We start from the raw sequence: 13,558 nt of genomic DNA, 5'->3' as shown, positions 1-13,558 counted from the left end.
ACTTTGTGCATGAGAGAATTTGTATCCAGTGCTGGGTCTCTACACTACCAGGTCTCTGTTACTGGTGCTGCACAGTGTTGCTGTAAGATTTTGCAATGATGGTGGAAAGCAGATGCTCTTTGGGCCAGAGTGTGATGTCATCTTTAGGCAAGAAGAGATATAGATGAGGGTCACCTATTAGCTCAGTGTTGTGAAAGGTTTAGGGCAGGCTGTTAATTTTACCAGATCATGCCTTGTCACAGGAGTATAATTGGAATGTCTGTCACAGCTCTGCCTACAACCACCTTCTCCCCGACTCCATCATCTGCAAACCATCCTCTTTCTAATTCTTTTTCAGGCTTTAGAAATTAAGTATTTCCTGTCTCTCTGTAATGTCTTGGGAATGTCATGTATGCTTATAACCAACCTCATGCATAAGTGTTTCAGTTATCAGGTGTGTTTCCATTTTGTCAAATAAAGTAACTCTTGCAGTAAATTTATTGTTACACAATGAGTATTAGTAACATCCTTTCATTCCCATCAGTTCCCCTCCTTCCTTTCCTTCCTCTCTCCATCTTTGTTTTCCACTCCAATATTTCATTTGTCAACCATTTGTCCTCATAGTATGTCTTCTATTGTGCAATGTAAGGCAAAGGATGTGGAACCAATTTACATTTGGAGTCAGATTACTTCATTAGGAATAGGGACCTTTTGTTTTCAAGTTCTACTTCCCTGTCTCAGTCCGAAGCATTTTCCATTGTAATAATAATACTAATAATGATAATAATAGTGACAATTCCACTGTCATGGAAATAATATCATTCCTTTTTCTTCAGTTTGAACATGACATCTTTTTAGTCTCTTTCATTCTTTTCCCATTGTTCTATTTCTGTAATCTGCTTTGACTCCTAAGCCAAAGATGGCAAGGGCTGGAACACAGTGGTTTACCAGTGCTTTGTAGTTAAGGATATTATTCTTTAGTATTTATTCATAAGACTGTGACAATACTGGGAAGGAATTTTAGGATGGGTCACAGCTCTAGATATTAAGCATAAAATGTGGCTGCTGCCATTTGTTCTGAGATACACTTTTTTCTGCTATAGGCCAGAGGAATTCTTTTCTGTTAGCATGCTGTGCTCTGTAAGGTTTCACAAAGTATTCTTGTAGAGTTGATCTCTACTTCTTTTTTGTTAACAGATAATGCATGCTTAAGAGACTTAATACTCTAGGAGCATCATACAGAAGAAATAAAAAGATACGACATAGAAATCTCTTTAATATCCATGTAATGCCAGTACATTGCTTGGCAAATTATAGGTGCTCTATAAATCTTGTCATGGGTTCTTGAACACAAAAATTAATTTAATGAAGTCCAATTAATAAATGTCCATTCAACCATGTACTATTTTAGGTGAAGGACATAAAAGCATTGATAAGGAAGTCACTAGGTTAGAGAATTCCCTATTAGAAGATAATCTCAGACAATAGACTTATTTTATCACAGGCAGTGTCATGGTGGTAGAAAATGCCAAAGTAGTTAAGTTATAAGGTTTCCTGGTAGGAGTAGGAAGGTGACAAAGGGAGGTTCATTTTCTGTCCCTATGATCTCATCTAGTCTTTGAAGGATAATGAGGATGAGAAGGAAATTCCCTTAATTCTTTTTCTCTGCATGTATTTGAGAGACAAAATAGGCCTGGTATTTGGCATTGATCAATATCACAGACACTTTGGAATATGTGTTTCTTTTATAAATAGGGTGATTATTTTTCCCTTGATCTCTGCTCTTTGTATTTTCATGCCCTCTTCCCTCAGAATTGCCTGAGGTTCCATCCACTGAGGAAGAAGTGGAAGAAACAGAGTCCTGGGCAAAACCTCTCATCCATCTTTGGCAGACGAAGTCTCCTAACTTTGTGGCTGAGCAAGAGTACAATGTAGCCACAGCAAAAATGGAGCCGTACTGTGCTATCTGTACTCTGCTCATGCCATACTACAAGGTAACTCAGGGTGTGACTGTCAACACATCCTTTCACTATTGCATTTTCTTTGTAACTGTCCACCCATGAGGTCATCTGTTAATCATTGTAGGCCAGTATGCACATCAGATTGAATTCAATAATGCTTTTTAGCTAATGGCCTTCCTAGAACAAGAAACAATTTCTACATGCTTGTTAGGAACCCATTTTTCTGACAGTATCATTTTTTAGTATCTTCGTTTATTTCGAGGGAGGAGTAATTCTAACCTTTCTACTCCTTTTATCAAGAAACATCAAACTTAAAGCTTAAAAATAGAGCCTTATAAATACAGAACTTAGACCTGGTCTCTGTTTAAGTTTGAAAATGGTTCTCTTAAGCAATATCAATATCAGCCCTGGGCCCTAATTTTTAATGTCTTTCTTCACCTCACCATGTGGAACTTGCAAAAGACACAGCCAGTTCTCAATAGAAACTCAGTTATCCGGTTCACCCCCTCAGCCAGCTGTGCTTGAAGTTGTTTCCATCATTATTCCATGCATATTATACTGACAGTTTCTCAACTCAGGCAGGATCACATTCTTCACCTCTCACACAGAAGAAATGATCTTTAGGAATCAAATGAATGGAATTATATGCTGTTTTAGGGTAGAATATATTACAAAGTGTATTGATATGAACATTGTGTTTTAGGTTTTTCTTTCACTAGAAGAATCAGAAATACTTTGCTCAAAATCACATTTTTAGAGTTTTTGTAAGAGTACATTTATTCTTTTCATATGTTTCTTAGAAGACTGCATGATATTTCATATTTTTAGATTTTTATAGATAGAAGTAGTTTACTTACTTCATGTTTTTGAATATGACACTGGTGAGTGACAAACATTTTTGTTTTAGCTGTTAGATTTTTGAGTTTTAACTTTTTTTCTTTTCTTTTTTTTTGGTGATACTAGAGTTTGAACTCAGGGCCTTACACTTGCTAGGTAGGTCCTGAGCCATTCTGCCAACCTGTATTTTAACTTCTTATTGATTATTATGTCAATAAGAATTTGCCAATTTTCCCATAACCTAAAAATTTCCAGGTAAATTATTAGATGGGAAATTTATTAATATTAGATGTCTATAGAGAGTAAGGTTAATTAGTTATGCTTTAGTAAGCAAATTTAGTAAGCATAATTAGTTATGTCTTCAAATAAGTGCTAAACATTTTTTATATATTTTGGTGAGCTATTTTAGGGGTTTTTTTTGGCACATGATCCTTTCTTACTTGGTCACATACACTAGTTCTGTGATGTTTTATATAAGCCTTTGTGAGAGGCAGATGCCTTAGAAACCTCTTTCACTGCTGTTCCCCGATTAAAATGGGTCTCTGAAAATACTCCTTCAAGGGTAACCAGGTAATATTTTTTCAGTAAATGAAAGCAGTTTTTAACCTAGTACAAATAACTAGGCAAAACACATCAATAGAATTGATTCATTCCATTAACTGTTTCTGGACAAACACAGTTAAGTAGCTCATCTCTTTCTTGTATGAGCATACATTCAGAATATTCTCTTGTTTCTATGGATTTGCTTTTGGCTGGGAGTCTGAGAAGGAGCACTGATAAAAAACTAGAAATTGGATTAAGAACAACAACAGATGGGCTGGTGTATTGACTCAGGTTCCTGCCTAGCAAGCACAAAGCCCTGAGTTCAAACTCCAGTACTGCTCCCTTCCCTCCCTGAACCCCCATTTTCCCCCAAATAAAAAACCCCCAAAACCCAGGTAGGATATAAGTTGGAAGTCTGTGGTTGCAACAGTTATTAGTGGATTGATGTGGCCTGAATGAATGAACTCTTTTGCATGTTTTTCACTCATGTGGAAATGTTGTGTTTTTCAGGCAGATAGAAGCAATGAAGAAAATGATACTAGATGGGAGACAAAATTTAATGAATTGTCCATGTCAAGAGAAAAAACTAAGCCCCTCATTCCAGAGATGTGTTTTATTTACAGTGAAGAAAACATGGACTATTCCCCACCCAATGCCTTCCTTGAAGAAGATGGAACAAGTCTTCTAATTTCTTGTGCAAAGTGCTGTGTACAAGTTCATGCAAGTAAATACATCTGTAATTCTTCAGTCACTGGCTTTTCAGTCATTACCTAGTTCTTATTTCTCACCTCTTTGGAACTTGTCAAGTCTGTTGCATTGAGCTGTTAGCATTCTTAATATTGGGTCATTCTCACATTTCTTCTTGTGAAACTGAGTGGACAGCCATCCTTTCCTTTCCATTTTATGCAGTGCCAGTGGAGAGTAAGTCTGGATTTTTTGTTTTTCGACCAGCTGAGGTGTCATTAGGATGCTCCTTTCACATATTTGAATTTTATTTAAGATACAAAAATTGAATTTGAATGTTCAATACTGATTGATGGTTATATTTCTTTGTGACTTTTTAAAAGAAAAATGAATATTCCCTTAGTAATTCTGAGAATTATACTTCATAAGGTAGTCTGTACTGTTTTTCAGGGGGTTATAGTCATTACAATAATTTTTCCCCTGGAATGAGATGGTTAAGCTCCATATCTGAATCATTTGTTAATTTTACACAGGTGGATAAGTGGTAAGTACATCTGTAAAAAATTGGCTTGCCATGTAAGTTCTATTGAAGACATTGAAAAACCTATTATATACTACAACTTTGTTTTAAAGCACTTTATAATTTCAGATTTTACTGAACTATGTATTTTTCTTTATTTTTTTGCCTTTTCAAAAATTGTATTCTTTTTTTAAGAAAAAAATTTTTTTGTTGTTTTGGAATTGAACTTGGGGCCTCATGCAATCCATGCAAGCAGTCTGCCAGTGTGCTATGTCCTTTGCCCTTAATTACATATTCTGTGAACATACTATGTCTGGTCTGTTAATCCCAGTGTAGTTTGAATGGTTTATGATATAGCTATCATCTTCTTTGTTTAGGCTGGAACAATGATAGTTTTATACCAGAGTTAATTAGATACCAGGTGCTTCCCCAAATAATTTGAGCATCACTTGCTTAAAAAATAGTAGCACTCTTCTTGTATTAATATCAATTTGTAACATGCACATACATACACATAAAATTCATTATTATGTACATTCAAGAGACCAAGCACTTGGACACAAGAAATGGAGATTTAATCTTGATTCCTGAATTTGCCAGCTATGTAGTCTAGTCACAATATTTTATAAACATGTGCTTGAACTTAGTATTTTATGCTTTTTTACTGAAATCTTATGTCAAAAATTAATCTTTTAAATATTTCAAAACCCTCTTTTTTCAGAAAGTGATGATAAAATGTGCTCTTTTCCTTTCTGTTCCTTTTCTTGTTTTTCCTTTTGAGACTGGGTTTTAACTGTATAGCCATCATGCTGGACTTGAATCTGGCATTTTCCTTCCTTATCTTTCTGAGTCCTGTGATTACATGCAGATGCCAGTTTAGCCATCTTAATTTTTTTCTTTCTTTCATGCTGGGGATCAACCCTAGTCACATGTTTCTAGGTGCCATATAATTACTGCATATATTTGCACCATCAGTCATCTCCTTAGTTAGTTTGGGCCAGGCATTGACTTACCAGACAAATTGAACTGAAGACATCCTTTCATCAGTAATCATGGACTGTGTAGCCTTCATCCCATTACTGAAATTAAAGCCAACTGTATTTAATTTTGACATGTAATTTTAAGTTATGTTAATTCCAAAAATAATATGTCAAAATTTATTTATTTTAATATTTCACAAAAGTGCTTCATGAATTGCATCTTATTTTTTATGTGTAAGTGAAAGACTAGACTTGACAGTTTAGAAGTTTAGTTATTGTTCATTCAAAGATTATCTTAATGTGAGCATTAGTTAGCGTTAAGAGCCACACACACTCTGATATCTTATTATGAAGCATTAGAAATAAAAGTTACTTTGAGACAGACTTGTGTATGTTTTTTCCTAAGCTGTACAAACAGTACAGTAGACCATTGTCCTGACTTTATTTATTTACTTTTTTGTGAAATGTAACATTTTAAAGATACAAGAGACCTAATGGAGGATTCATGTTATAATTTTCTAGGTTGTTATGGTGTTCCTTCTCATGAGATCTGTGAAGGATGGCTGTGTGCGCGGTGTAAAAGAAATGCGTGGACAGCAGTAAGTATCTTAATTTCATTATTGCTTTATTCCTCCTTTCACCTTTAAACCTAATGGAAAGATAAGCTTGCTCACTTGTTCTTCTGTACTATTCTACACTTTCCTGTTGTTGTATTTTGCCTTTTCCAGATCATCTGACATGCCAGCTCTGTTGCCACTGCAGAAATAAATGTTAAGTAAATTTTGTGTAATAGTTTTCTACATTGGAGTCTCGTGGGCCTTTTAGTTTACCAAGTCCACATTTACATTTTCAAGGCCTGAAAATTTTGTTTTATTTTCCTGCCCAGTGCTATTTTTGCAGTCCTTACAAATAAATATTCTGTGTAATCATCAAGGCGTGGGTCCCCACTGACCCCTGAAGTAACCATGCTCATCTCTAACTTTCATACTATCATGAGACTTTTCTTCCACTCATTTACCTTGATTAATAATACATTAACAAATTTTAGAGTGCTCTATACTGGGCATTGCCATGAGCTTGAAAGAGATTATTTCTTAAAAAAAAAGATCCTGCATTTTGCAGACCCAGATTTTTCTTGGTTTAAATTGTTTTTGGTAAAAATTGTGTTGGAATTTAACTTGCATCCAATGTTTGATTTCTGTTCCATTAATCTACTATGTCATTCTGTTATGTTCTATGTTAATTTTTCTTAGAAATTATGTTAGCTTTCAAGAGCAATAAGAACACTCTGAAACGTGATGACCTGACAGATTGCATCACTGGGGTGATCTCAGAATAGTGTTGAACTAGATGCTATCAATTGTGAGAGTAGCAGTTCCTTTATTCTTCAACAATCACTGATGATAAAATATTAAGTTTCCTTGCTATCAAAGTTAAAAACCTGAAGGACAAATGAGCAATATGCTTTGCATGATGAAAATTTATGTCATTATGTATAGCTACATCTCAGTGTAATGTAGAGATCTGGTGACTGTAAATTAAAGGATTCATTGCTGGTATTCACTTTGGGTATGGAGGGAAAAAGGGAAGAAAATATGGACACTCTTCATAGTCCAAAAAATATTTGATGTCAGAGGTCATATATCCTACTTAAGAAGGCTCTGCATTAGTAGGCCCAAAAAATATTTTGGTATGATTAATTAGGTTACATATTCCAAGGAAATACAGAACATCTTTAAAACAGTTCCAAGTTTCTGCTTCTGCAGGTCTGTGTAAATATATCTAGTTCTTACTAGACAGGTCCTATTCCATTGTATGAGCCAATGTAAAGTCTTATAGAATCAGTGTGATTGATAATGTCCTCTAATTCACCCTGCAGAATTAGAAATAAATTTAGAATTTAGAGACCATCTAATCTAATCCAGTTTACTAAGATGTTCAGCGTTTTCTGTTCCATCCACAGTTATTGCCTGGCTCCTGTGCTAATAAATTGAACAGTCCTGTTGTCCAAGATCCCATTGTTCTTTGCATGGCAGAGCCAAGGCCAGGACTAGACTTTCCATACTGATTTTAAAGTTGGTTCTCATCAACTGTGCTAGTATTATGTGATGTGCTTTAAAAAGAAAGTACTTATGTAACATGCTTTGTGAAGGTAAAAGTTACTCATTAGAAAATCAAATATTCCTATATTTAGGAATTTATAGCATATTTAGGGACATATGATTTTGCAAACAAATACTACTTTTTAATTGTTTCCTTTTATGGTAAGTGGTTTTGAACATGTTTTGTTCATCTTTATAAGATATATGTGAGAATTACATGTGGTATGTATATGTTTTAAAAAGATACATCTTTTTTTTTTTAATTTTTATTTTTTTATTATTCATGCGTGCATACAATGCTGGGGTCATTTCTCTCCCCTGCCCCCATCCCCTCTCTTACCACCCACTCCGCCCCCTCCCTCTGCCCCCCACTCCCTCGATATCGAGCAGAAACTATTTTGCCCTTATCTCTAATTTTGTTGAAGAGAGAGTATAAGCAATAATAGGAAGGAACAAGGGTTTTTGCTGGTTGAGATAAGGATAGCTATACAGGGAGTTGACTCGCATTGGTTTCCCGTGCATGTGTGTTACCTTCTAGGTTAATTCTTTTTGATCTAGCCTTTTCTCTAGTTCTTGGTCCCCTTCTATTGGCCTCAGTTGCTTTTAAGGTATCTGCTTTAGTTTCTCTGCATTGAGGGCAACAAATGCTAGCTAATTTTTTAGGTGTCTTACCTATCCTCATATCTCTCTTGTGTGCACTCGCTTTTATCTTGTGATCAAAGTTCAATCCCCTTGTTGTGTTTGCCCTTGATCTAATGTCTGCATATGTGGGAGAACATACGATTTTTGGTCTTTTGGGCCATCTTAAAAAGAGAGAATATGATTATGCTATATCATAATGCTAAGAATCAAGAATATTTTGGAAGGAAAGTAACCTAAGTATTGTTTCACCCAATCTCAGACAATAAATAACTAAATTCTTATGTGACATTATAGTAACTTTTTGTTAGCTTTCTTCTGGGGAGGATAATGGAGCATGCCTGTAAGGGTGGAATCCCTATTCACTGACCAGATTGTCTTTCTGTTTACCAGTTTTAAAGTGTAGATGTCACTATGGACTCAATTACTTTGCTGGTGTTTAAGTAACTGGAGGACAGAGTCCTGCCTCATATACTTCTGTAACACCCCTAATACTTGGATCTTTCTGAGGGTTGTTGATATGTAGTCACATAGGCCAGATCTTTATTTTTGGTGTTCATTGCCCTTGCCATTTCCAGAGATTAGATTCAGGTCTCAGTCTGACCAGTCTTGTTACAATTTCTTTGCTTTATCCATTCAAGTCATTTAAGCTAAGAAAAAGGAAGCTGTTTTGAAGCTTCAACTGCATGTGCTTGAGGAAGAGATTATAGATTTTTTATTTTATCCAAATTTGGATTTAAGATTATGACTCTGTGCCCACCTTCAAATGGAATGGAATAATGACCCCCACAGATACGTAGCTTTAGATTCAGGTTTTATATTTCATAGGACTAATTAGATATTATTGCTTTAAGTTTTGGCCTTTTCCTATATCAGTATTACTCAATAAAGTAAACACAATGATCTGAAACTTGTGTCTGAGGTAATGTTTTATAACTAACTGTATTAAGTTTTTTTTCAGCTCTACTTTTTTGCAGCTCTTTTTTGTCTATATAATTCCTTTTGGAGCAGTTTTTCTTCCTTCAGAGAATATTGAATACATTGGCTAGCCCTGTTTTTAGTTGTACAAAATCAGTATTTTGATTTTAGTGTTGGGGTCTTGTTATTTTGATTCTTTATGTATCTTTTATCACTATTCTATAGTTTTCATTATAAATACCTGCTGATTAAATTGGAAAGCTTGTAATATCACTATAAAATACAGAATTTCATTCTTTCCTGTTTCCCTCACCATTTTCTTCTCTTTGTCCTTACATTGAAAAATCTTCTGAGGCTAGGTATTTCTGTGAAACCTGAAAACTGCTTTACAGTCATACTTTCAATTTTGAAGGAGGATATAGTTGAATGTCTAGAATAGGCTAGTAACCTAAACACTTATTTTTCTTTTTTATAGTAAAAATAATAGATAATAGTAACATTTATTAGGGAAGGAATTTAGTATAGCAGGATAAGAGTGGAGACAAATGGGAAAAAAAAGAGAAACATTTCCTGCTCCCCATGAAAGAAATAGAAGTAAAAGCTCCTCTAAACCCTTACTTTTAGGATAAAAATTAAACGTTAAGTCTTTAGTGCTTTGTAGCCTATTTTCCATGTGATCTTCTAGAGAATTTAAAATACAGAAGTATGCACAATAAGTAAATATAAGCAAGTGAAAGAAGTTCAAAAGGAATTTGCATAAAGGTTGTCTTTTAAATTAAGAGGTAATGTAACCATTTGGCATTCTTTCTAAGAAATTGTGGTATTTCTTCTCTGACCTTTCTGAGAATGGGGGCTGTTGGGTTTTGTTAGAGTGCCATAAATGTGAGTGCAAACTGTGTAGTAAGATTGGTAACTTAACATAATAGAAGTCACAGAAAGTCACATAGTACTTAGATTTGTGAATTTTGTCGACCATGAGTTGCTAGCCTCCATACATGGCAGTGTTGGGCTCATGCTATCGTTTTTCATTGTTAGTTTCAAAACTAACAAGTGAAGTATCGTTTATGCTATATATTATTAGGGGTCATTTTATTACCTTAAGTAATTCTTGGTGAGGTAGGCAGGGTACTTGTAGTAGCTCATATACTTATATACTAAACAGTATCTAAATTGAAAGAAGATTTAAGAGCAATGTAATGAAAAGTTTTGACCAGAGATTTATATTTAAATTCTATTCTAACCCTAAAATTCCTTGATTCTGATTTGCTTAGTGTTTCCATTTTAGTTTAGTTTTCCTTAAGAACTGGAGGTCTTGAAGAAAGCTAAATTTATTTATGTACTTCTTAATATTTTTGACGGTGATAGATAACCAGAAAGTATAGGAATAGCATGCGATACTAGTAATTATTGGACAAATGACAATTTCCATACTATTATGTTATATTTTTATACAGTATTTATTAGTGGAAATGAATAATTTGTATCATACTGTAATGAAATTTGTTATTACAAATTTGCTCAAACCTGTAGAATGTACAACAGTAAGAATAATCTTAATGTAAACTATGGATTTTGAGAGATAAGGATCTGCCAGTGTTGGTTCATCATTTGTAATATATGTGCCACTCTGATGGGGGAGTTTACACTGGTGAGGATACGCATTTTTGGGGCAGAAGGTATTTGAGAAAGCTCTACTCTTCTCAGTTTTTCTGTGACCCTGAAATTCCTGTTAAATACAAAGGCTTTACTTATTTCAAAGCTTTACTCTAGTCCTGTGTACTTGCTGTGTTAGAATGCATGGCTGTGTACATTCTGCTCTAAATTTCTTTTTATTTCATTAAATCCCTTTATGCTTTTTTCACATTTTTATTGTCATATATTAATTATATAATCTGGGTAGATTCATTGTGATATTTCCATATGTAGAATATATATTCCCCCCATTAGTCTGTGTTATCCCTCTTTCCCTTTTCACTTCATTTAGGATAATTTGAATATTTTTAACAGTAGTATAGTATATTAAAAAGTAGCTATCCATTATATTTTGGGTGAATATTACCATGCTATGAAAAAGTTAGATTTTGTAGTGAAAAATATAAAAAAGCACTTTATAAAAGGTTAGAATTTTCCTTCTCTATAATGTATAAACTAGTCAATTACATGCATTTATTATCTACTAAAAAACATTTGTTTTACTCTACAGGGTAATAAAGTTGTACCAAAGTGGTATTATGAAATCAAGACTCAAACATGAAATGCTTTTCAATTTGGCCATATATTTATTTACTGTGCCTTTTATTTTATTCGTTTTTTAAAATGGAGTAACAATTAGACGTGAGCAAATAATCATTTGGAATAAGCTTTTTCTTGCCTGTTACAAAGAGTGGAATATGCAATTGCAGTGTTTAAAAATGACTATTTTGGTGGCTATTGACATTTCTTTGTTTCTTGGTTATAAGTAATGTTACACAGGGATTGAATAGTGACTAGCATTCATGCCTCCAGTGCTGCATGTTGCTGTTTTATTTAGGTCCTGAATAAAAGTGATGTCTTTTAAAAAAAACCATTTTTATTAGTATACAATAATTATATAGGGGATTTCGTTGTGACATTTACATGTATACATTTATTACACATGATATTTACTTGTATGTATTATTATCCTCTGGTTTGGTTAATCCCCTCCATTATTTTCCCTGTTCCCCCAATCCCCTTCTTAAAATGACTTCGTCAGTTTTCATTGTTCCATAATTATACATGTATTGAAAGTACCTCAACTATATTCATCCTCCTTTACCCTCTTCATTTATCTTCCCCCTCCTACTAACACCTCTTAACATGCCCTGTTTTACATTCCTGTCCTTCATTGTTTAAGTGTGTGATCTTGTTCAATGGGGTTTTGCCTTGGTATTTTACCTATAAAATATTAAAATATTTTATAAATTATAAAATATAATAGTATTTTATAATATACTTATATAAAATAAATAAAATATATTGTACTCTTCCTTACCCTTTCCCCTTCCCTGTATTGCTCAACAGATTTTAGTGCATTTTGTTGTGTCTTCTTTCTATACAGATGTGATATATTTCAATATTATTTAGTCTATATTATTTTTTTGCTGAATGTAAAGTCTTTTGTCTGGATAAATTATCCTCACAAAACTGTATTCTTGAACCTCCTGAGGAAACATTCTGTATCAAACCTACCCTCACAGTGTTTCCAAATCTTGTGGGCTAATAAATTACTGTGAAGATCGTTTATCAGAGCTCCTCACCATTTGAATGAGCCCAGTTCCTACAGATGGAGGTACATCTAATAAGAAGCAACTCCACCCCTCTCTTTTGAATCTGAAAGCTTATTTGCAGCAGGAGTTTTTTATGGTGAAGATTATGAGATGTAAAGAAAATGTAGGGTTGGGGATTATATATCCTTTATTTCTTGACACGTGCTTTGTTCTCCATCTCTAACTTCAGAATAAAGACAGTCGTGCTATAGTTGATGTTACAGATTATGAGTCCTTTGGCTCTTTAAATCTTCTGTTGCAGAAAAAGTAGTTTCTTCATTTAACTTTGGACCTTCAAAATCAGAGTGACTAAAAATTTAGATATAAGCTAATGCAAGTTGCAGGGATATGATTTTTTTAGTTTCCACAGAATTTTGTACTAACAAAGACTAAACAATTCCTCATTTGTCTCAGAATCTGTCTCATTTTACAGATAAAGAATCAGAGTTGGCAGCTTTACTGCCTTTGACAGGAGTTAAAAGAACCAGGGCTTGGTGGTATACTCAGGTCTCCAGATTCCTAGGCTTAGACTTAGACTCATTCTTTTCAGCCACTTGTTTTTTTTTTTTTTTTGCTTCATGAATGAACTTTATTTTTCTCTAAGCCAAATTATCAGTGTCTATTAATGGCTTATCATTCCTCTTTTCACTCAAAGTTTAATCTTTAGAATTATTTTTTCTTTTTTTTTTCATTTTTCTTTTATTATTCATATGTACATACAAGGCTTGGTTCATTTCTCCCCCCTGCCCCCACCCCCTCCCTTACCACCCACTCCACCCCCTCCCGCTCCCCCCCCCCAATACCCAGCAGAAACTATTTTGCCCTTATCTCTAATTTTGTTGTAGAGAGAGTATAAGCAATAATAGGAAGGAACAAGGGGTTTTGCTGGTTGAGATAAGGATAGCTATACAGGGCATTGACTCACATTGATTTCCTGTGCGTGGGTGTTACCTTCTAGGTTAATTCTTTTTGATCTAACCTTTTCTCTAGTTCCTACTCCCCCTTTCCTATTGGCCTCAGTTGCTTTAAGGTATCTGCTTTAGTTTCTCTGCATTAAGGGCAACAAATGCTAGCTAGTTTTTTAGGTGTCTTACCTATCCTCACCCCT

General features: G+C 34.3%; 1 protein-coding gene across 7 annotated transcripts in view; it reads left to right on the top strand.

The window, feature by feature from the left end:
- The window catches only part of Kdm4c (lysine demethylase 4C), a 365,075-nt gene that overhangs the window by 224,021 nt on the left and 127,496 nt on the right, over positions 1–13,558 (top strand). For all 7 annotated transcript variants that reach the window (XM_074051899.1, XM_074051898.1, XM_074051897.1 and 4 more), the window contains 3 exons: positions 1,792–1,973; positions 3,831–4,044; positions 6,027–6,103. In XM_074051899.1, the coding sequence (XP_073908000.1) occupies positions 1,792–1,973; positions 3,831–4,044; positions 6,027–6,103 (473 nt within the window). The remainder of the gene's footprint in view (positions 1–1,791; positions 1,974–3,830; positions 4,045–6,026; positions 6,104–13,558) is intronic.

Source organism: Castor canadensis, chromosome 13, assembly GCF_047511655.1.
Source record: "Castor canadensis chromosome 13, mCasCan1.hap1v2, whole genome shotgun sequence".
Taxonomy (NCBI): Eukaryota; Metazoa; Chordata; class Mammalia; order Rodentia; family Castoridae; genus Castor; species Castor canadensis.
This window is presented reverse-complemented; position numbering and strand designations above follow the sequence as displayed.